The sequence below is a fragment of the Puma concolor genome, chromosome D1 (genome assembly GCF_028749965.1).
Source record: "Puma concolor isolate L17-30 chromosome D1, mPumCon1.1.hap2, whole genome shotgun sequence".
NCBI lineage: Eukaryota > Metazoa > Chordata > Mammalia > Carnivora > Felidae > Puma > Puma concolor.
Window position 1 is genome coordinate 59,985,664 of NC_141676.1, and position 25,413 is coordinate 60,011,076.

At 37.9% G+C, this 25,413-nt stretch overlaps 1 protein-coding gene across 1 annotated transcript in view; it reads left to right on the forward strand.

Annotated features, from left to right (window-relative positions):
- Window positions 1–25,413, forward strand: part of UVRAG (UV radiation resistance associated) — a 299,395-nt gene that overhangs the window by 155,803 nt on the left and 118,179 nt on the right. Inside the window, exons 9-12 of the mRNA XM_086678352.1 lie at window positions 8,070–8,154; window positions 9,977–10,064; window positions 11,415–11,475; window positions 19,940–20,105. Coding sequence (XP_086534478.1) covers window positions 8,070–8,154; window positions 9,977–10,064; window positions 11,415–11,475; window positions 19,940–20,105 — 400 coding nt within the window. The remainder of the gene's footprint in view (window positions 1–8,069; window positions 8,155–9,976; window positions 10,065–11,414; window positions 11,476–19,939; window positions 20,106–25,413) is intronic.

Sequence of the window (25,413 nt, forward strand, 5' to 3'; positions counted from 1 at the left end):
TTCCAGATAGAAGCAACAGTTTATACAGAAGCCTGGAAGTAGATTAGAGAACTGCAGGTAATTCCAGTAAAGCTACCACTAAGGACACATTCAAGTAAGGGTTCGTAGGAGAGGCAGAAGAGGTAAAGAATGACCTAATCATAAAGGAAGTTCTTGTTGAAAGGTCTAGCGATCTACTGAAATAAGCAAATTTCTCAAAGACAAAAAGTAGATGAGACTGTATTGATGACTGCAGTAAAGAATGGGGATAAGGTATATGTTTTAGAAAGTTCTCTTTGAAGAGTTGAGGATAGAGAACTGTTAGGGAGTTATTACAGTAATCTAAGCAATCCATAATTAAAACTGAAACATATTGGGAATGTAAAGGGAGGAGGGAATGTGTAGGTTCAAGAAATATTTCGATGATAGACTCTACTGTTAATGGCTTGGTGGGTTGGAGGAGAGAGAGAGAGAAAGATTTAGGATAGTTTCCAATTTCTAGTTTTGACAACTGGCCAGATGATTAAACAAAGACAAATGCTGGAGGAAAAGTAGATATTGGGGTAAAGAGAGAAAAAGGAAGAATTAATTGTGACTTCCAATTTTGGATACCTACCTAGTGGATAAGACCGTAAACAAGAAACCAGCAAGGAAAATAAATATCAAGTTGTGAGAAGTACTATAAACAAGCTGTGGTGATACAAGATAATTGTGGGAGACCATTTTTATAGAGATTGCTCAGAAAAGGTTTGCCTGAGGAGCTCAGCCTTAAAGATAAGAATTGCTGGAAAAACAGAGGGAACAGCAAGTGAAAAGGCTACCTGGACATAGAAAGGGCTTAGACTGGAACAGAAAAGACGCCACTGTGCTGGAACATAATTTGTCAGGAAGAGACTAGTGTGACATCGGTTGGAATGAGAAGGAATTCAGAGTTTATATAAATGAAGCTATTTGCCTTATCCACTGAACAGGAGGAGAAGGCTAAGAAAATGGCACAGGGGCAGGTAGTGGGTAGGACTGTGAAGGAATCCGATTATTTCAGGGTAGTACGAGGTGGGGCAATTATATTCTACAGAAGGAGTTGAGGGATTGAGGGGAATGTGTGGAGTACTCAGCTCCAAGAATGGGAAAGCAAACAGGGAAAGCAAACTAATGATGGAACTGGAGTAGGATTGCTGGACAGTGTCCCTGTTTGTGCTCTGTGCTTATATTTTTAAAGTAAAATCAATCAGACTGGTTGTATAATTTTCTGTACCCTCTTAGAGCTTCATGGGGGCAGGTCGAGAGAATGCAAATGTTGAACAAAAGGGAAATTATCCCCATTTTACAAATGAGGAAAATGAAACTCATAGGTAGGATTTTAGCCCAAATCTTTCTGATTCCTAAGGACATGGGCTTTCCAATATAGTATACTGCCTCCCATATGATCCACCTATTGTATTGAGGCATTAAAATTAGCTATGACATTGTTAGCCATCAAGCCAATTGTGTAGAATTATGAAAGGAGTCAAGTGCTTCCCATTACATGTTATAAGGAAGTAGATCCATTCTTTAGGGAGAAAACAATTTATTGGCACTAAATTCTGGGAAGAATGTGCAATGTATTAAACATCATAATGAAATATAGTCATTGCAATTTTGCAAAAGTTACAGCAAGAAATATCTTTTAACCCTTGAGAAGGGCAGTATCATAAATCATAGTTCAAAAAAAGCATGTCTGCAGGGAAGGAAACTAAAATAGTTCAAGTATATTGCTTTTTGGTCATCTGACATGATATAGAAAACCCAGAAGAATGACAGTTTATTGGTTTTAACTGTAATTTTGACAGGAGCTGGCCATTATCCAGTCTGAGGCCAAAGTCTCTGGTGAGAAAGGGCCCAAAGAGTCTGTGTTGTGTTTTGTTGATGGAAGCAAGATTCATATTCTTTAGCTATTAGACTTACGGGAGACAGCATTGACATTTGGCTATTAAAATTAAAGTGTCTGACCTGAGTTTTTGCTGAACACAGGGGCCATCTTCCTAACAGAGTGGAACATTAGTGTGTAAATGGACAGGACCAAACATTCCAGAAAACAATTTTGGAATATGGTAAACTAAGCGCATTCATTTGCTTTCCCTCCCTCTGACCCACTGATACGATAGTAAAGTTACAGTGGTGGTGGTAAAGGTAAGAGAGGGCACCATTGGAATAGCAAAGATTTTGACACAGCTCTCGAAGACACAGTATAGATAGGATTGTTTTGATGCATCAGCTAGAGTAGAGAAAAACTGCCACCTGGCACAAAAATGGAAGAGGCTGATGTGGGGGTTTCTGGTACAGCTCTCAGAGGCCTCAACTTGGAGTTTCCAAGTACAGAGATCAGGAACGATGGAGCAGTAATTAGGGGAGCTGGGCCTACTGGTCTATTTTCTTTTCTTTGGATTTGGACTCCCTTCCTGTAATACTTGCTCCAGCTGCTTTCTAAACATAATGGATTCTTGACCTGGTTAGGTTTCATGGGACAAGGGTTTGGCATAGAAGGTGGAACAGAGCCTGACTGTGGACTTTTACAATTGACCTAGAGGGAAAACATAAAGACAGCTCTACTTAGAAGTGAAATGCCCTAGAGTAACCCAGTCCTAAGATTGACAGTTGTCAATAATGTAACAGTACTACCTTCTTCCAGTATGGCATATATACTCTGAAGAAAAGCCTAATTGTCAACAGGACCTACCCACTTACGCTGAGTTGGCACCCAGGAACGATGCCTTTCATGTAAATAAGTCTTTATAGCTTCAAAGGAAACCTACACTAGTTGCCTATACTAATCATTCTAATCACTTATTCATGGATTTGAAGGGAAAACCAAGGATCATCAGATATTTGAGGAAAACAGTATAAACAAGTCCAAGTTAAATGGAATAGCTGACCCCAAAGGAGCAGGAAATACAAAGAGCAGAGAAAAACTTAAAAAAAAAATTTAAATCAGCATCCTCAGATTTGACTTCCAGCCTCTGCGGAGGATGTAGAAAGGTAGTAAGAACTTCACTTCCACCCTAACAACAAGAGAAAGCTGAATAATGTACAAAATCATAGCTTTTCTTGCATCTGGAGAATTAAAGATTACAGGGCAGCCAGGTAGCCTGATAATGTAAGAAAAGATGGGCATGTCCAAGAAGAGACAGGATGTGAGGACTGAGTCACCAGTGGCAGAGCATGGGAGGAAGTTGGGCCACTGTCTAAGAAGGTAAAATAATTCCACTACAATTTTTAACAAATTGCTAACCACTAAGTGTGTTCTATTGTAGGACTATAGCAGCTGTAAGCAGTTCACACCTCCTTGCAGTTTACTCTGTGTGGACCTACAATGGATATTCACAAGAAAGATTGGAGACAGGGTAGAAAATGTAGAAAGCCTCCTGTGGTTGTATAGGTCTGGAGGAAGGGGAATGGATGCTGTTGCTAGAAAGCATAACTCTTCTCTAAGAACAAAAGCACTAAGCCTCTGGAGGAAGAGCTGCAAGCCCTATGGTTTCTAGGACAGAAGTGAAGGATTGGAAGAAGAAAAAGAAAACATTATTACACTTGCGGGTGAGGCAGAAACAGTGTTGGCCCTGGACTATTAGAAACCTCCTGTCCCTAGGGGAGGGACAGTATCACTGAGAGAAAGCCCTACCCTGATACCTCAGGGCACAGGGACTGCTTAGCTCAAATGATATAAAAGAGAAACTCAGCTCTCCTCCCCAACCAGGATAGAAAGCCACATTAGTGTACCACTTGAGGAGAGGCAAGAGCATAGTGAGTCACTCTTACTTAGGTGCAGGTTCATAGGGCAGAACTTGTTCCCTAAATCTGAGGGTGGAACAAGTTCATGGAGCAAAAGCATCCAGCAAATCATCTCCACCATCACCACCTCCAAAAAGGAGAAGTTAGAGGAAATTTGAAGAATTTTGAAGTTGAAGGTAGCAACAAAATGGAAGCAACAAAACCCCAAACCAGCTTAGTTCCTGATTGTATTGACTCAGCCCCCAAATTAACAGTAGAAGAGGCATGTCCTTTTCTTTCTCTGTTGTCTCATGTTCTCTGTTGCACGATGTTGAGCCTTCAGTCAAAATTTTTGAAACAAAGAAAAGCAAAAACAAAACAAAGACCCATTGTTATCCCTTCCCCTCCCACCACCACCAACAAAATGTCAAGAGAAGAATTTAACTCAAAAGAGGAAAAAAACTCAGTAGTGACTCAGATGTTGGGAATACCAGAGAGAGAATTTAAAATAACTATGATTAATGGGCTTCGGGCTTTTATTGAAAGGTGGATAACCAGTATGGATAGATGGTAAATTTCAGCTGTGAAATGGAAACTGTAAGAAACAGTCTAATGGATATGCTACAAATAAAGAACATGGTAAGAGAGATGAAAGTGCCTTTGACGGACACTCCAGTAGATTTGACACAGCTGAGAAAAGAATAAGTGAACTTGAATATAGATCAATAGAAATTACCTGAACTGACGTGCTAAGAGACTCTTTGACAAAAAACTAAGACAATTCATTACCACCAGTCCTACATTTTAAGAAATGTTAAAAGAATTTCTTCAGTGGAAGAAAAATGATACCAGACAGAAATGTGGCTCTACACACACAAAAAATGAGATCTCCAGAAATGGTTGAAGATACTATGAAGACATTTTTTCTTATTTTTAATTACTATAAAAGACAGTTGATTTTCTAATGCAAAAATAGCAGTGTTTTGGGGTTTATAACATGCATAAAGTAAAATGTGTGAAGAATGTGAAGAGTGGGGAAGGGAAGAATTGGGAGTATAGTATTTTCAGGTTTTTATACTCTCCATGAAGTAGTATAATAATATTTGAAGGTAGACTTATTTATTGAAGTTATATACTGTAAACTCTGGGGCAGCCACGAAAAATTTAAAATAGAGATAAGACTGGGGCGCCTGGGTGGCTCAGTCGGTTAAGTGTCCAACTTTAGCTCAGGTCATGATCTCGTGGTCTGTGAGTTCGAGCCCCACATCGTGCTCTGTGCTGACAGCCTGGAGCCTGCTTCCAATTCTGTGTCTCCCTCTCTCTGCCCCTCCCACACTCACGCCTCTGTCTCATTCTTTCAAAAGTAAATAAACATTAAAAAAAATTAAAAAATAAAATAAAATGGAGATAAGACTAAGCCAATCGTGAAGAAAGAGGGAATTGTAAAAAAATATTCAATTCAAAAGCATGAAAAAAGAAGGGAAAAAGGAACAGAGAATAGGTAGAATATATAGAAAACAACTAGCCAAATGGTAGATTTTAATCTAAATGTCAATGATTATATTAAGTATAAGCAATCAAAATACCTCAGTTAAAAAACTGAGATTGTTCGAATTAATTTACATTTAAAAAAACCCAACTAGATGCTATCTGTAAGGAACCCACTTTTAATATAAAGGTAGATAGATTGGTTGATTAAAAGTAAACGAATGGGAATAGTACACCATGCAGATACAAATTAAAAGAAGGCCAGAGTGTCAATATTATATTAGAAGAGGAGATTTCAGAACAGTGAATATTACCTGTGATAAAGACAGATTTTACATTATGGTAGAGAGGTCAGTCACAAAAAGATATGACAATTCTAAATATGTATGAACATAACAGAGCTTCACTATATGTGTGTGTGTGTACACATGTATATATGTATATTTACGTATATATATATATACACACACACGCAAACCATATATACACCATATATACACTATATATATACAACGTATATGTATACACTACACACACACAATGTTAAATGTGTGTGTGTATATAGCAAAAACTGATAAAATTGGAAGAAGAAATAGCCAAATCTATAATTAAAGCTGAAAGCTGCAACACTCATCTCTCAGTAATTCATAGAACAAGTGAAGTGAAAATCAGTAAGGATAAAGACCTTAACACTATTAACTAACTTTCCCTGATTAACAGCAGACCACCCCACTGCACACTATCAGAATATACCTTTTTATCGTACGCGCATTGAACATTCGGTTAGGCCATAGTTGCTATCATAAAACAAATTAAAAAAGAATCAGAATAATGCAAAATATGGTCTCTGACTAAAAGAAATAAACTAGAAATCACTAATAGATAAATCTGGAAATTTTCAAATCTTTGGTAATCGTTCAACACGTACATGGGGTGGGGGGTGAAAGTTGTCAATCTGAATGTCATCTGAAATCATTAAAGATTAAGATGTGGGGAGGAATTATACTGGGGCTAAAGGAGACGAGTGGTGCTCCTTGATTATGTTCTATTTGGGGGGGCAAAGTTACCAACATGTGGATCATTTAAATACAGGTGTGAGAGAAGAGAAGGGTACTTAGAAATATGTTGATAAAATGACTTAAGTTGGTGAACTTAGTGCTAAGGTCTAAACTGTATAATGTTCAGTAATGTACTTCTCGTTCCTTCTCGCAGGAGAGGTGCAGAATAGTTGAAGGCCCCTTTTCCTGTTGGATCATAGTTCATGAAACCAAACCCCTTTGTAAGAGTAGTGTGTCTGGATCTAAGATTGTTTTTCTGTGCTTCAGTATTTCTGGTGCTGTCAGGCCTGGATTGTCAAGAACAGAAGATGCTCTCATTTCTTAGAGTAGGAAGATGTAGAAAGATTTTATGATCACATAAATGGACATGGAGGTTCCAGAAGTTGATGTAAATATAACAATCAGGCATATAAACACAAATACTAATCTCTGTGTAATGCTAAAGCAAACACTTAAAGGAAATTAAATGTTCTGTAATGGGTTTGGGGTTTGGGGTATCAGTTAAAATGTGGAATATTCATATAATTCACATCCACAGAGTTGAATTTTACACAGCCATTAAACATTATAACTTAGACTATCTGTCAACATGTAAAAATGCTTATGACATAATATGGAAAAATCAGAATATACATTTCCTGCACACTGTGATTGTAGCTAAAACTACTTATATTTATGAACTACGCGATAGCAGTCAAAATGCAGGTAATTTTTCCTTTTCTACTTTTTATACTCTCAGAAACGTTGCTGTATAGCATTTGTGGGTGAGAAGAAATTAACCACTTAAAAAATAAATAAACTTTAGGGCGCCTGGGTGGCTCAGTCGGTTAAGCGTCCGACTTCGGCTCAGGTCACGATCTCATGATTCGTGAGTTCGAGCCCCTCGTCGGGCTCTGTGCTGACAGCTCAGAGCCTGGAGCCTGTTTCAGATTCTGTGTCTCCCTCTCTCTCTGACCCTCCCCTGTTCATGCTCTGTCTCTCTCTGTCTCAAAAATAAATAAACGTTAAAAAAAATTTTTTTAAATAAATAAATAAATAAATAAATAAATAAACAAACTTTATTTATTAGAGCAGTTTTTAGGTTCATAGCAAACTTGAGCCGAAGTTGCAGAGATTTCCCATATAGCCCCAGCTCTCACACATGCATAGCCTCCTCTATTATCAGCATCTCCCACCAGAGAGATCTGTTTATTACAATTGATGAACCTTTAGTGAATAACCATTAACACCAGAGTCTATAGCCGCTTTCTTTTAAAATGAAGTCTGGGGATGCCTGGGTGGCTCAGTTGGTTGAGCATCCGACTTCGGCTCAGGACATGATCTCGCAGTCAGTGAGTTTGAGTCCCGCATCGGGCTCTGTGCTGACAGCTCAGAGCCGGAAGCCTGCTTCGGATTCTGTGTCTCCCTCTCTCTCTCTGCCCCCCCCCCCACCTCACATCCTGTCTCTCTCTGTCTCTCAAAGGTGAATAAATATTAAAAAAAAAATTTTTTTTTAATGAAGTCTGAATTTTGAAATCTCATCAGGGTTTCTTGGTCAGCAATCCAGAAATCTGGAGGCAGATTACTCTTTGACTTACTCTTTGACTCCTGCTAGAGGCTGGACTTGTGTCAAAATTGAACAAGTAGGGAAGTTTTTTCTAGTTAATTCCCCCAGAAGACTTCTATCCCCAGTTTACTTTGCCTCTGAACTCTATTGCTCTCTCATAGTCGGGGGATGGGCTCTGCGTGTTTGGTTGTAATTGAACAGTGGTATCAGCAGTGTTACATCTGGAATTGTCTTCCTCCATCTGTCTCTAGGAAGTGCATTTTCAACTGAGCACCTCAAGCTTCAACTCCAGAAGGAATCTCTGAATGAATTGAGGAAGGAGTGTACTGCGAAAAGGTAAATGCAACACTGAGAATAATAGTTAAGAGTGTTGAGTTTACCTTAAGGGTAGGATTTGGGAAAGCAGGATTCTGTAAAAGCTGCTGGTATTCATTTATATTCCACACACATCAGTGCCACATTCATTTATTCAACAAACATTTTTGAAGCACCCTACTGAGCGTCATGCACGCGCTAAAAGTAGTTACGAGAGCTCCTAGCCTAATGAGAAATGTGAACAGTTGATTTTCTAGTTTATTTATGTATTGCTTATTTATTTTTAATGTTTATTTATTTTTCAGAGAGAGAGAGAGAGAGAGAGAGAGAGAGAAAGCAGGGGAGGGGAAGAGAGAGAATCCCAAGCAGGCTGGGTGCTTTCAGCACAGATCCCCACGCAGGGTTTGAACTCACGAACCGTGAGATCACGACCTGAGCTGAAATCAGGAGTGGGATGCTTAACTGACTGAGCCACCCAGGCACCCCTATTCTTCTAGTTTTTAAGGCCACTGCACCATGACTTAATGTTTGAATCTTCTCCTCTTCCTGTCTTCCACATGTAGTGTAGCTTATGGTCTTTTCTTCAGACTTACTCCTGTTTAGTGTTCGTCCATTTGGATTACCTCCACAGCTCCTAGCTTGTCTTTCTAACATCAGTCTCTCCACTTTTCCAGTTCATCCTCCATGTTGCTTATCAGACCTCCCCTCTTAAAATACTATTTTTACCATATTTTTTCTCCTTTTAAGAAGTCATGGTGATTGTTTTGCTTAACTTTCAAATAACCTTCAGCAAATTGGCACTGTACAACTGTAGTTCATTTCAGTTGCTCCACAACATTCATTTCATAGGTGCTAATAGTTTTTCTCTTTATTTTTTCCAGCACATGCTTAATTTGATGCCACCTCTGTTCTTTTGCTCATGTTTACTCCCTTTTTCTGGAAACTCATCTCATCCTACATTTTTCTTCAAGAAACCTTAGCAATTGAACATTCAAGAATGTTAGACCTGGAAAGAACCGTGGAGATCATCTGGTCTAATCCTCTCAATTTGCAGATAGGAAGGCAAGGCTCTGGGAAGTTATTTTGACCAGCTCACAAGGAAAGCAGGACTAGATCCCTTTAACTCTTTAATGCTCTTTGTGTTATACTACTACTTTTACGTTCTACTTTGACCTACAGTTTTGCTGAATTCCTCTTTTTTTTTTTTTTTAATCATTAGCACAATTGAGCAGGTAATTTATTCTATGGATATTTTATCTCATGGTCTTATTTCTTTAGTTCAAGAGAAGAGCTGCATCATCTCATGCCACAGCTTATTGTTTGTTCTTTTTATTCTATTTTCCTAATATGGCAGGCAGTAGCTGTGAGTGAAAAATAGAATACTTTTTAAAGATAATACCATGTAGATATTTTCTGAAATCAGATTGGCTTTCAGATTAAATGAGACCCTGGTCTTCTTACTGAGCTTCTCTAAATTTTTTATCCTTGTTTGTAAAATGGGTATAATAATATCAACCTAATTGAATTATTCTAATAAGTAAAGCCGTTTGTAAAGCTCCTGGCATATAGCGGTAGGTGCACAGTCAATGATTTTTTGTACCCTTTACATCTCTTAGCATGATGCCTGATACACACAGTAGGCCTCAGTATATAGTTATCTTGATCTTATACTATTTAGAGATAGGTCAGGATTCATGTTAGCTATTATTCTGACTCTACTTCTGAGTTTCTGTGGCCCACTGCAGGCCATTTAATCTTCCTCTGCATCAATTATGTGGAAATAAATATTAGCATGAAAACTTTTTTTTTTTTAACAAATATGCTTTTTATCTTTCCTTATCAGAGAACTCTTTCTGAAGACTAATGCTCAGTTGACAATTCGTTGCAGGCAATTACTATCTGAGCTTTCCTACATTTACCCTATTGATTTGGTAAGTTTCAAATTTTCTGGGAAAAAATCTTTTTAAAGATGGTTTCTGTTTGAAATTTCCTCTCAATGAAAAAATTCATTGCTCTAGTCTTAATCATATGCTTTGTCATGAATCATTCAGAAGCTAATATCTATTTAAAAAAATAGATTTGGAATGAATTGGCATTCAGTTCCACCATTTGGTTTTTTATAGCAATTTGATGGTGAAATGTACTCATTTTCATCTGAAAGAATGCCAGATAAATTTCTGGTTTCCTTATGATCTTTTTTACTCAGCCAGATTATCCACTGCCATCATTTCTTTCTTTCTTTCTTTCTTTCTTTCTTTCTTTCTTTCTTTCTTTCTTTCTTTCTTTCTTCCTTCCTTCCTTCCTTCCTTCCTTCCTTCCTTCCTTCCTTCCTTCTTTCTTTTCTTTTTTCTTTTCTTTTCCTTTCCTTTCTTTCTCCCTCCCTCTTTCTCTTTCTTCTTTCTTTCTTTCTTTCTTTCTTTCTTTCTTTCTTTCTTTCTTTCTTTCGTTTATTTATTTTGAGAGAGAGAGAGCACAAGGCAAGGTAGAGCAGAGAGAGAGAGAGAGAGAGAGAGAGAATCCCAAATAGGCTCTGTGCTGTCAGCACAGAGCCGATGATGCAGGGCTCAATCTCACTAACCATGAGATCGTGACCTGAGCCAAAATCATGAGTCAGATGCTTAACTGAATGAGCCCCCCAGGAGTCCCGCATTTCTGACGCATACATGCAGATGCATGTGTACTGCTTTAAAAATATAACTGGTAATTAATTTGTATTTGTTAGTACTACTTAGGAAATTCCTGGGGTAACTGCCAGGAGGTTAAGTTTTTGAATCTAGTTTTTTAGAGTAAATGTAAAAAGTAAAACTTCAATAAAATTAGAAAGATGAGAATTCTCTTTTAGAGAGCCAAATCACCAAACTTGATGGCTTTATTTTCTTTTTAATGAAAAGAAATTTAAAAGACTAATTTTCTGAGGAAAGCTAATAGCATTTTAGGTTGCTTACAGAATTTTGTTAATTCCATTGAAAAATCTTCGTTTATAACTATGGACTCGTGGGGATGTTTTTGTAATAAAAATTTTACATGGCTTTTTGCTTGGACATGATGTTTTAAATGTTTATATTCTAGAAAATTTCAAGTATATATAAATGTGCAGATGGTAGTATAATGAATCATTATGTACTCATCATCCGGCTTCAACAATTATGATACTATTTTGTGTCTAGAACAGTATTATCTTTGAGTTAACACTGGTCTGCTTAATCCTCTGAGATTTAACCTAGGGTTTCTGTGCTTTAAACAGAAAAAGAATTAATTTCATTCTTTGGTTGTATTCACAGAATGAGCATAAGGATTACTTTGTATGTGGTGTCAAGTTGCCCAATTCTGAGGACTTCCAAGGTATTTTATTTCTTTTTACATCTAAAGATTTGGTGTATATGATATATGGGTAGGTTGCAGAGAAAAAAATAGAGATATCTTGAAGAGTTGGTTGCCTAGCAGAGGGTTTTTGGACCTTCTGTCCCTTCCCAAATGAAAGAGTCAGATTCTCTGATGGGAGACTTAAGAGGATATTTAGTTCTAATCATGGGGAAAAAATTATTGAGTTGTATATTTGAAATTTAAAAGAAAATCGTTTTTATGTGGGCTTTAAGAAAATCAGACAATGGCATTCTTAAGAATACTAATAATCTCCCTATCCTTTTGGTTTGATTTTCATGAAAGATTTGTATGTGGTTGGGAGCAGAAGCACAACCAACATTAATCTGTTCTGTTGTTATTTAGAAAATCATATGTCTGGTAACATGAAACGTCTTTGAAAATTTGATTTTGTGACATTCCTACTACCACAGGCTCAACTTTTGTTACACTGTCATTTCTGTCCTCTTTGAACTAAGAAAAAGTTACATTAGAGATATTATAGACTGTGACTTATAGTAATTGCTATATTTTAAAGTTCCTAATCTCTTTACCAGTAGGCCAAAGGAAAGAACTTCTTTTATTTGACATTTTGGTAAAGACGTTTTTTTTTTTTTTTATTGTTAGCAAAGTGGGTTCTTTTCCCCTAGCCTATGCAGTGCTTTGAGGCTTATTAAATAGCTTTATAGATTATTCCCAAAGGTAGCATATTATGTATGTGGGAAGAAGTTATTCAAGAAGACGGCATTACAGGTTTTGTTTGGGACCTTCCTCCATTTCCCGATAAAGAAAATGTTGTTATTTATGGTCCTTTAACATTTAAGACTGATTTATTACCTACTTTGGCCTTCACAGCAACCCTTACAGCAAGTAGTTGGGACATAATATGAGTGATAAAATAGGAATGGGAAAACCTGTATTAAGTCCTGTTCCCCCTTCTAGAAACCATGTAATTTGGAGCAAGCCATCTAAACTCAACTCAAAAGTTGATTTCCTAATCGATATTATGAACATATTGATTCATGTCCTTACCTGGTTTGCATTAATGTTGAGAAGATTAGATCTGTAAAAGCATTACATTTGCCTTATCTTTAATCCTCACAAAACAAAGGAAACCTGTAAAGAAAGTGGTATAATCTCATATTACATAGCATGTAAATGAGCTATTTAGTTAGTGACTTGCTCAAGACCACAAAACTAGGTAACGATCTATCCCAGATTTGTCAGGTTTCCATTGTAAAATGTTCCTTCTAATCTCCATAAGTCATGGAGATGTGTTTTGGTGTTGATTTTAGGCAAGTTATGGTGTCCTGAAGGCCATAACACATCTTTTTCCTCATTCGTTCATTCGTTCAACAAACCTATTGAGTACCTTGAGCCTTGTGCCAGGTTCCGGGGATATAGAGCAACGATCAATTGGAGAAAGTACTAATTGAGCACACCTATATGCCAGGCACTGTGCTGGATTTTGAGGATATAATGATAGAAGAAACAAATATGTTCTCTCCTTTCATGGAGTGTGCAATCTTTTGAGGGAGACAACCAATAAGAAAATAAGTATTTAACAAGTATTTAATAAAGGAATATGTTATTATAGACAGTAGGGGAACCTACTTTAGAGAAAGCAGTTAGAGAAGGCCTCTCTGAGAAGAAACATTGGACAGAAAATTTGAAGGCTGAAAGGATCCAACTCTCTGCTACATCTGGGGGAAGAGCTTTCCTCGAAGAGGGGGCAGCAAGTACAAAGTTCACGATGGAGCAATGAACTTGATATATCTGGAAAAAAAAATTCAGGGTAGGGGGTATGGGAGAAAAGACCTGTATTTTGGGCAAATCATATAATCCCTCAGCTTAATTTCTTCACCTATAAAATGGGTAATACCTACATTCTCATTTATTGTGATGACTGAATGAGATAATAATACTTGAAAGAGCTTTGTATGTAAGGTACTCATGTAGATGTAATGGGAATTGGTTGTGAGAGAGAGGAGGGAAAGGGAGGAAAGTAGGAGAGAAAGAAGGAAAGACCAAAAAGACCAGACCTGTGTGACTGGAGAGTAGCGAGCAGGAGGAAGGTAGGAGGAGGTCAGCCAAGGCCTAGAGGCCACCGTAGGGTGTTTGTGTTATTCTCAGTGGAGTGGGAAAACCCTGCAGGGCTTTAAGAGAGGGATGACATGAGCTGATGATATAATCAATCTTCGATTCTATTTTTGTGTTCTATAAAGTATTCTGTTTCCTAGTTTTTCACAGCTTTTGCCAGCTCTGTCTTCTTAGTATGTCCAACAAGCTGAATCTATTTTTCCCACCCTTTAAATAATTAGTTTAGCGTTTTAGTGCAGTTTGCTGAAAATGAAATGGGAGATAAAATGAAACAAATGTGTAATTTTTCACTCTAAGGCCCTGTTCGCTCCCTGTGATGCCTCACAATCAGAAATTTTAAGAAGCACATATGGTGGTGTTGGACTTTAAAATCTTATGTTAGCATTCTGCAAGGCACTTCCATATTCTCAATTCACTGAATGTCTTGTGTTGTGTCACCTGCTGGGCCAGGTGCTGAGAGTGTGCAAAGATGAGTAGGACATTGATCCTACCTCAGTGGGCTTTCGGTCCAGGTGAGGCCATTAAACTTGTAATCAGAGCCATCAAGACATATTTATTGATTTCATACCCTGTGTCAGGCACTTTGAAGTTTATAGTAGGTACCCAAGATTCAAAGAAGTGGAAATACTCAGTGCCGTCAGGAGGGGATCGTGAAAACCTTTACAGGGAAGATGGTGCCTGAGGTGTCTTAAACGATGAAATAGTATTCCCCTGGTGAGAGAAGGGTAGGAGGACATTTTAGATTGGGAGAGTAGAGAAATATGGTAACATGGAACATCATGCGTGGTGCTTCTTGTTTATTTAATTTTCACAACTGTGAGAATGAATTCCTTCTGTGAAGGAAAGAATTACACTCAATTTTTTTTTTTTTTAAGACAAGAAAATTGAGGCTCAGAGAGATTAGTTAATTTTTCCAAAGACTCATACTAGCCAGTAGCAGAGCTAAAGTCATTCCTGGTCAGTCTGGTTTTGAGGTCCATATTATTCCTGTCATGATGCCGTTTTTGTCCTTGTTTTGAATAATAACCTCTTCCAAACTTCTGACAGCTTTTTAGTGTTCTGTAACAGCTGCATTCTTGGTCATTTTCTCGTAAGGAACTCCAAACTGGTTATTCTGTGATATTTGTGAGAGACTTTGCTGGGATAGACTTTACAATGCCTGGGTCGACACTGTTTGGGAAACTCTACTGTAGTGGCCCAAACTTTATTGTTCTTTTCTAAATGGGTAAGTTACTGTTAGAGTATGCCAAAGAAGCCTGGACACCATGGGAGAAAGTTGTCGGTGAAGGGTATTCATTTGAGTTCCATTGACTGAGACATTTCTTGTAAAAAAAAAAAAAAAAAAAAAAAATTGTTTGTGTGTGTTTTTAAGTAATCCATAACACGAGAGCCTTTTGTGGTAATGAGACCCAGATTTCCTTCTGTGTCTGTATTCCTTTATGCAGGCATGATTTCTTGGAAAGGAGAGACCATATGTCAAACAGTGTCTCATTGAGAACATGGAATGATTCCATAGATGCTGTGGCAGTGATTAGAGTCTTAAATATTTTGTCCTGTCTGGATCAGTGAGTGCTTGGTTCCTTACCAAATCAGCTGCCTCAGTGATTGGGAAGGCAGGATGGTAAGAGCTTTTAGATCACTTATTTGTACTTGGATGCATTTGAATATTAATAGTTTGTCCAACATATAAGTCAAAGGGGCATTTGAATCAATTTATAATATTGTCATGGCCATTGTGGGTTGATGGTATTTATTATCATAAAAATGACACAAAAACTGCTGCTCTGAATAACTACTCACGTTTGAAAAACAAATCAGAAATTATTATGAGGAAACTGCAGATTTTTGTTTTGGTTTTAAGCCCCTGAAAGCATTGTTTAAATTAAGCTCTTTTTCACACACCTGAGTCCTACAGTTTATTCCTGTTCTCTCTGAACCCTTCCACCCCCCTCCAACTCCTTCTCCCCAGCAAGCCTATCATCTGTAACCTTCCTAACCCCGAGAGCGGCATAAGGAACGCAAACCTCTGCTCTGCATTAGGTGTTAGGGACGTCATTAATGCTTACTGGAAAAGCACACCCCCGAGAGCCAGGTTTTGGCTTTGGCAGGTAAAACGTCTTTTAGATCTTGGAATGCTGGAAACCTTAAACCTTTTGGTTTTTTAGCTAAAGTGATTGGCAACAGAAAGTGACATCTGAGGTTCGTGGCCAGCAATAGCCATAATTAACCACATGAGCTCACATTTTCCCACTGGAGGTTCAGTGGTCTTGGGGTGATGAAAGTGACTTCCCTACCAGGAGGTGGTTTTCCTTTTGAGGGTATTGGAATACCCTTGGGCCCTGTAATGCCTCACCCGTGGTCCTTTTAAAATGCTTTTTAATATAAAGCTTCAATATTGGAAATCCAACACCGTGGCGTTTAACAGTGAGGCTATGACTGAGCACTGTGGCCTGGAATGGAAACAACCTAGGGTTTTTAATAGGCGGAGCGGGGAGTCTTGTGGTGGAAACAATGGTGAGTGTGAATAACCAGAATCAAAGCCGATTTCCAATTTTAGCGAGTTTTCGGCTTTTGCTGTTTCTTTTTGGATTTTGATTTGCATGCGTAGGCTTCTCATAGAGATGCCTTTTTATCTTTAAATTTAAGCCAAATTGTTTTGGTCATTGAAAAGAGGTGCTGTTAGAAGACTAGTTTTTGTTCTTTTAATAGATACGTGGATGTGGTCTCAAAATTTACAAATGCAATTCCTTAGTATTATTAGCCTTTCAGTAATATGGAAAAATGTAGATGCTTGTGTGTTTAGCATTGGATAGGTTTTTTTTTAAGCATTCATAGTTTGCATTTGACCTGTTTGGAAGGCTGGTTAAGAGGCCTGCTGCTGCTTTCTAGAAGTTTGCAAATTCTTTTCTGTCTGGCCTCATAGGAAGGGAAAAGCTTAGTGTAAAGCACATATAAAAAAGTCCAAACTTAGTGTAGTATTATACTTCATTACTGTAAGTTGTCTGCTTCCTCTTCTCCCACTTCAGAAGAAAGTTCTTAAAGACCAAGTCCTTTTACTGATAGAAATATTTTAAATTCGATAGGCCTTACCCTTTACAGAAAGCGGAGGCACAGGATTCAGTGACTTCTCATAGACTTCAGTAGCCTAGCTGTGACTCCAGGGATAGATATTTTAAGGGCAGGGGGGGTATATACAGTTCACCCTCTTATTTTATCACTCATGGATTTTACCTGTAGGACTATGATCAAGTCACTTATACAGTCTGAATTACATTTTTTTCTCAGCTCTAAATTGCTGGCATCAGATTCAGTGATTTGAGATTCCTCCTAGCTCTAACATTATATGATGATTAAATTATAATGTGGTGAATTTACAATGTAGTCGAATGTAATTTTAGTCTCTAAGGTACTGTGGTATCCAGATTTCAACACAAGTGTTATAGGACTCAAGGTACTTGCATGGGACTGGGGCAAGAGGACATGGTCTCTAAGAACAGTTAGGATTCTAGTCAGTTAGGGCATGACTGAGTAGTCAGTTGAAATGAATGCTGGTTCATTTTCTTCAGCAGTTTGATTTGAGAGAACATCAAATTTTAGTTGAGAAGCCCATTCTCAGTCAAACACTTGACAAGTCACAGAGAACTCGGTGTCCTTTGCCCTTATAAGAGAAGCGTGAAGAAACTAAGGTGATACAAGTGTGTCATATGCTTGGTACATTCTAGTGCCCAAGTTAAATTGTTGTGTTCCACAGTAAACTTCTGAGACAGTATGGTGGAGTGCTTAAAGACAGAGGCACTGGTATCAGGCCAGCCCATATGGTGTTACTGTGTTACTTCAGATGGGTTCCATAACTTCTTTGACCCTTAGGTTCTTCATCTGTGAAACGAACGAAATAGCATATAAAAAGGTACCCAGTTTCATAATTGTTGATGAATTAATGACTATCATAAATAAAAGTACTATAGTCAGTTCCTTGCAGAAGAAAGTATACAGTGAATGTTATCTGTTTTTGTAGTATACTCAAAGAGAAACCAAGAATCCGCTGTGGTAGTCAGTGGTGGAGAATGAAATGATGAATAGATGACTATAGTGGCATTCCTACAACAAGAAGGTAGTACTTGGATAACTAAATATAAAAAGAACGTGAAAATTACCACTAATAATTGAAGTTAAAGATAACCTTTAGAAATCAAGCCAAGGTCATCTCAATTATTTCAGCCTTTTCTCTAGCTAGAGATATTCTAGATTATGTGTTTAAGCCTTTTAGAGGTGTGTGTGTGTGTGTGTGTGTGTGTGTGTGTGTGTGTGTGAGAACTTTTAAAAGTATTTTGGGAAGACTATATACCAAACAGTTAACTTTTTTGTTCCTTCTGGGGCAAACTTGAAACGTTTTCCTTTCTTACTGTCTTCTGAGTACCTGGTGATTATTATCCTTGGTAGGTAGTAGCAGAAGTCTAGATGGTGAGTTAAAAATGTTGGGGCACCTGGGTGGCTCAGTCGGTTGAGTGTCCGACTTTGGCGCGGGCCATGATCTCATCATTTGTGAGTTCGAGTCTCAGGTTGGGCTCTGTACTGACAACTCAGAGCCTGGAGCCTGCTTCAGATTCTGTGTCTCCTCTCTCTGCTCCTTCCTCGCTCGTGCGCTGTCTCTCTCTGTCTCTCAAAAATAAAGAAATGTTGGGGCGCCTGGGTGGCGCAGTCGGTTAAGCGTCCGACTTCAGCCAGGTCACGATCTCGCGGTCCGTGAGTTCGAGCCCCGCGTCAGGCTCTGGGCTGATGGCTCAGAGCCTGGAGCCTGTTTCCGATTCTGTGTCTCCCTCTCTCTCTGCCCCTCCCCCGTTCATGCTCTGTCTCTCTCTGTCCCAAAAATAAATAAACGTTGAAAAAAAAAATAAAGAAATGTTAAAAAAATGTAATTATTTGTGACTTCTTTTTTTTTTTTTAAGTTTATTTTCTTTTGAGAGAGAGAGCATGTGCATACGGGGGGAGGAGGGGGCGGCAGGGGAAGGCAGAGAGAGAATCCCAAGCGGGCTCTGCACCGTTAATGCAGAGCCCTATGCAGGGCTCAAACTCACAAACCATGAGATCATGCCCTGAGTCGAAAACAAGAATCAGACACTTAACTGACTGGGCCCCCCAGGCGCCCCTATCTGTGACTTCTTTTTTTTTTTTTTTTTTTTTATTTTTTTATTTTTTTTAATTTTTTTTTCTACGTTTTTTATTTATTTTTGGGACAGAGAGAGACAGAGCATGAACGGGGGAGGGGCAGAGAGAGAGGGAGACACAGAATCGGAAACAGGCTCCAGGCTCCGAGCCATCAGCCCAGAGCCTGACGCGGGGCTCGAACTCACGGACCGCGAGATCGTGACCTGGCTGAAGTCGGACGCTCAACCGACTGCGCCACCCAGGCGCCCCTATCTGTGACTTCTTAAAAGATAGATGCTTATGTTTGACCGTTGGGTACATACATTTTTGCCCCAACAGTTGCTTCTACCTAAATTGAATCAATAAGATATAAACTGTGGTTTTTGGACTTTTACTTTCCTTTTTAAAATATTTTTCCTCACTATCCTGTTTCTAACTTCAGTCTTATTTATGCAACGCTGTCTCGTAGATAGTGAGAAAATACCCCATAAGGATGCATTGTGCCATTTCACTTTACCTTAGACTTAATAATTTGTACAATAGTACAGCAGTAGAACTATATTGTTTATAAAGTTGTTAATGAATAAAATATAATGCTCATGTAGTGTACTATGATTGAACCTCTGAAACTAATTTTCACATTATAACAGACCAGGTATTATTTCTGTCTTTAAAAATGCCAGGAAAGTAATGGATATTAGAGTGTATTAAGAACTCTTAAGATAGGGGCGCCTGGGTGGCGCAGTCGGTTAAGCGTCCGACTTCAGCCAGGTCACGATCTCAGGGTCCCTGAGTTCGAGCCCTGCGTCGGGCTCTGGGCTGATGGCTCAGAGCCTGGAGCCTGTTTCCGATTCTGTGTCTCCCTCTCTCTCTGCCCCTCCCCCGTTCATGCTCTGTCTCTCTCTGTCCCAAAAATAAATAAACGTTGAAAAAAAAAAAAAATTAAAAAAGAACTCTTAAGATAAACATGAAATGTCAATCTCATCACATTAATTATTGGGCGGTAGTTTTAAATACAGTAAGTGAAATTTCAAGTCTTGTTAATATGTTTAGATTTATTTAAAAATCCTATAATTTAGATGTGATTAATATTTTATTTACTAGTTATTTCTTATGAAATCTCTTGAAATTGATTATGATCTATTATATACATTTATAAGGTAAATAGTTATTTTCTTTTCCTCTGCTTTTGAATTTACAGCAAAAGACGATGGAAGCATTGCTGTTGCCCTTGGTTACACTGCACATTTGGTCTCCATGATTTCCTTTTTCCTACAAGTGCCCCTGAGATATCCTATAATTCATAAGGGATCTAGATCAACAATCAAAGATAATATCAATGACAAACTGACCGAAAAGGAGAGAGAGTAAGTATCTTTTTTTATATACTTTTAATATAAGCCAGTTTGAAACATGGAATATATTAAAAATATAAAATGTGACCTAGATTGTGATTTTTTATATATCCTTTGTGAAGTGCTTCATTTTAAAATATATATATATTTTTTATGTTTTATTTTTTTATATTTGAGAGAGAGACAGACAGACAGAGCACAAGCAGGGGAGGGGCAGAGAGATGGAGAAAGAATCTGAAGTAGGCTCTAGGCTCCGAGCTGTCAGCACAGAGCCCGCTGCGGGGCTCGAACTCATGAGCAGTGAGATCGTGACCTGAGCCAAAGTCAGACGCTTAACCGACTGAGCCACCCAGGCGCCCCAGTGCTTCATTTCTTTTAAATAGAATGTGGTTATTCATTTAGATTATAATAAATCCTACACTTCTTAAAATTGCTAATGATAGCAAGATTGACTCATTTAATTTGCTTTTGTGAGAACAAGTGTTATATACTCTGCATATTCTCATGTAGAACCTAGTGCTTGCTAGTCAACAAGTGAAATGATTAAAGATTTGTCAGACAAGCAAGAAAAGCATAAAAGACTCAGCAGCAGGTTGTACATGTCTGAATAGTAGATTAGTGAACTGGAAGATAGGTCAGTAGAAAATATCCTGACCAAAGCACAAATAAAAAAAAAGATGGATTATATAGAAAAGTGCTAGACTGACATAGGACCCAATAAAAAGATACATATAATACATATACATACAATACATATAATACATATAGTTGGGGTCACAGAGGGGGAAAAGAAAGCATAGAGGGTAATAAATGTAATATTTAAGAGTTAATGACAGAATTTCTCAAATTTGACGAAATGTATCAAGCTACAAATTCTAGAAGCATTAACTGCAACTCGTAAGTACAAAGCAAACATACTTAAGGAAATTATATTAAAACAACTGAAAACCAAAGACAAAGTGAAAATACTGAAAGTAGTTAGTAAAAAAAAAGACAACTTAGCATCAAAAGAGCAACAATAAAACTGAAAGCTAATTTCTCAGTAGAATCTTTAGGAACCATAAAAGTGATGCAAAGACATTTTAAAAGTACTATATATAAAACAGGAGCGCTTGGGTGGCTCAGTTGGTTAAGCATCTGACCTCGGCTCAGGTCCTGATCTCATTGCTTGAGGGCTCATTGCTTGAGGGCCCTGCTTTGAGCTCTGTGCTGATACCTCAGAGCCTGGAGCCTGCTTCAAATTCTGTATCTCCCTCTCTCTGTCCTTCCCCTGCTGATGCTTTGTCTCTCTCTCTCACTCTCAAAAATAAATAAACATTAAAAAAATTTTTTTTTAATTTTTTAAGTACTATAAAACAATACTGCCAGCTTAGAATTCTATACTAGGTGAATATTTCCTTCAAAAATGAAGGCAAAATAAAAGATGTTTCAGACCATCAAAATTGAGAAAATGCATCCCAGCAGACTGTGCTAAGGGAAATGCAGGTGCTAAAGTCAGAATAAAAGTAAACATAGCACAGAAACATGGAAATATGGAAAAGAACAAAGACAACAGAAAGGGTAAGTGTGAGTACATCTAAATTAATTTTGACTGCAAAACAAATAGTAGTTGTTATGCCCAGAATTCGTGATCCCCAAAGACCACTAGGGAGCCGAGTCCGATGCAAAAGCAAAAGAGCCTTTATTCGAGCTAGCTCGAGCTCAATCCCCTACCTGCACCGACGCAGCGGTGAGATACCGGGGAGAGAGAGCGAGTTTCAAAAGGACAAAGGTTTTATTGGGGCCTAGGGGCAGTTGGTGAGGTAATGGCTGTGGCCTCAGCCAATTGGCTGGGGAAGAGTCCTGTTAGGCAGGTGGGGGGGGGGGGGTTACTCAAGGGGAGGAGGTGTGGTCAAGGTGAAGGACACAGAACAAGATGGAGTTGGCCAGCATAGGCCCGCCCTTTCAGTAGTGTCATAAAATATGAAATACATACATATAAAATATATGTGAAATTATGCATGTTGGAAACTAGAAATGGAGTTAAAGTTTTCTAAGATTTTAAAGGAGGGTAAAGATTCTACTTTATAGAGGACTAATCAAGGATCATGTCATAATCTCATAACCACTAAAAGAATTGTTATGTGTAGGCAAAAAATTAATAGAGGATACAAATAGAAAATGTTTTAAATACAGTACTTGATTAATCCAAAAAAGGGAAGAAAAGTAAAGAAAATGAACATTGAACAAGTGGAACAAACAGAAGACAAATAGTAAATTTGTTCTTATGAACCCAGACTTAAATTCTGCAGTTGCAGTAAATTTTAAATGTTATTAATGTACTACTTAAAAATAAAGATTGTCAGGCCGATTGAAAAAACTACACTTACCCTGCTTGCAAGAGATACCTCAAATATAAGGACACAGAAATTATGAAGATAGAAGAGTGAATAAAGACATATTATACAAATACTATCCATATGAGAGCTAACTACACTAATATCAGACAAAATGAAGTTTAAGGCAATTTAAATAAGTGAGATATTTTATTTTAATGCTGTCAGTTATACACAGACACACACACACACACACACACACACACACATCCATCCCTAGAAGCATGACTTCAAACATATAGACAGAAATTCACAGAATTTCAAGGAAATCCACAATTATAACAGAGGACTTTATATTTCTTTTTATTAATTATTATAGGAAGCAGATAAAATAGTCAGAATCTAAAAGACTTGAAGAGTTCAATAAACTAGACCTTAGTTATGGCTGAAGAATACTGTACCAACAGCTGTAGGATACATTCTTTTTTAGATATACATGAAACATTTACCAAAATTGATTATGCTGGGCCTCAACAAATTTCGAGAGATTTAAATAGTTTACAGTATATTTACTGACCACAGTGGAATTTACTAGAAATCAATAATAAAATCCCTAAATGTGTGGGTGTTATACTTCTGGGCGCCTGGATGGCTCAGTTGGTTGAACGTCCAACTTTGGCTCAGGTCATGATCTCGCGGTTCGTGAGTTCGATGCCTGCGTCGGGCTCTGTGCTGACAGCTCAGAGCCTGGAGCCTGCTTTGGATTCTGTGTCTTCCTCTCTCTGCCCCTCCCCCACTTGTGCGCACTGGCGCATGCTCTCTCTCTCTCTCTCTCAAAAATAAACATTAAAAAAAATGTTTTAAAAAAACAGTGTAAAATCAAAGAAGAAACTATAAAAGAAGTTTGAAATTACCATTGAACTGAATGATAATAGAATGTAGCATATGAAAGCTTGTAAGGTGCAACTAAATCTGTGCCCAGAGGGAAATTCATTTCCTTAAATGCGTGTAGTAGAAAAAAAAGAAAGATTTACAAATCAGTCATCTAAGTCTTCTAAGTCTCATGAAACCACTAGAGAAGGAAGAGTTCATTAAGATCTAAGAAAGTTGAAGGAAGGAAAGAATAAAAGTAAGAGCAGAAATTAAATGGACAACTGAACAATGGAGGAGAAAAATACAGGCAAAAGTTCTAGCCCTGAGAACTTTTGAGAAACAACTGAGAAATGCATAAGCCCTTAGCAGAACTAATTCAGAAAGAGGAGATGGCAAAACAACTAGTATAAGGGGGAAAAAGATGTCACTATAGATATACAGACATTAAAAGATAAGATGATCTTATGAACAACTTTTTGCTTATCAATTTGAAATTCAAATGCAAAAACACAACTTTCCAAAACTGATATATGAATGATTGGAGTTGAGAAAACAACTGCACTTGGCTAAAGGGAGGTAGATAATAGATGATTCTAGGTAAGTTATTCTCAACACTGGCTGTGCATTATTGTCAACTGGGGAGCCTTTAAAAATGAGCTCCTGATCTCCAGATTTCTGACTCCTTCCCCAGAAATTCTGATTTAGTTAATAGGGCCCAAATATGAGGTATTTTTTTTAAGCTCCTGAAGTGATTTTAATGTGGAGTCAGGCTTGAGAACAACTGTTCTAGTTTGAGAGACTTTTGTGTTCATAGACATGAAGAAATGAAATACCTTCCACTGTATTTAGGAAACTGCAAGAGGAGAGGCAGAAAATGTAGGCACCAAATGGAAGAATTTAATATTACATCTGGTAAAACAATGACCCTCAGTTTCCAAGTAGAGGGCAGGGAACACTGTATAGTTTAAATCAGTGCCTTTTATTTTTAAAAAAATTTAAATTTTTTTTTATATTTACAGTGAGAGAGAGAGAGAGAAAGTACAAGTGGGGGAGAGGGGCAGAGGGAGAGAATCTTAAGCAGGCTCCACACACAGCACAGAGCCCGATGCAGGGTTTGATCCCACAACCCTGGGATCATGACCTGAGCAGAAATCAAGAGTCAGACATTCAAGTAATGGAGCCGCCCAGGCCCTTTACTTTTATTTTTTAATTATTTTTATTGAAGTATAACTAACATTACAGTGTTGTGTAAGTTTCACAATATACAATATAATGTACAATTGTACAATGTACAATATAATGATTCAACAATTCTATACATTTCTCAGTGCTCAAGATAAGTATACTCTTAACCCCCTTTATCTATTTAGCCCGTCCTTCACCTCCCCTCTAGCAACAACCACCAGTTTGTTCTCTGTATTTAAGAGTCTGTGTTTTGTTTGTCTCTTTTTTTCTTTGTTAATTTGTTTCTTAAATTCCGCATATGAGTGAAATCACATAGTATTTGTCTTTCTCTGACTGACTTATTTCACTTAGCACTGTATTCTATAGGCCCATCCATGTTGTTGCAGATGGCAAGATTTTATTTTATTTTTTTTGTAGCTGAGTAATATTCCATTGTACATATATATACCACATCTTCTTTATCCCTTCATCTACCAGTGGACACTTGGGTTGCTTCCATAACTTGGCTGTTGTAAATAATGCTGCAGTAAACACAGGTGTGCATATATCTTTCAAATTAATGTTTTTGGTTTCTTTGCGTAAACATCCAGTGGTGGAATTACTGGATCATATGATATTTCGATTTTTAATTGTTTTGAGGAACCTCCATGCTGTTTTCCATAGTGGCTTTACCAATTTGCATTCCCACCAGCAGTGCATGAGGGTTCCTCTTGCTCCATATCCCCACTAACACTTATTTCTTATGTTTTTGATTTTACCCATTCTGACAGGTGTAAGGTGATACCTCTTTGTGGTTTTAGTTTGCATTTCTGTGATTATTAGTGATGTGGAGCATCTTTTCATGTGTCTCTTGGCCGTCTGTGTGTCTTCTTTGGAAGAATGTCTGTTCAGATCTTCTGCCCATTTTTAACTGGATTATTTCTGGTTTTTGCCGTTGAGTTGTAGAA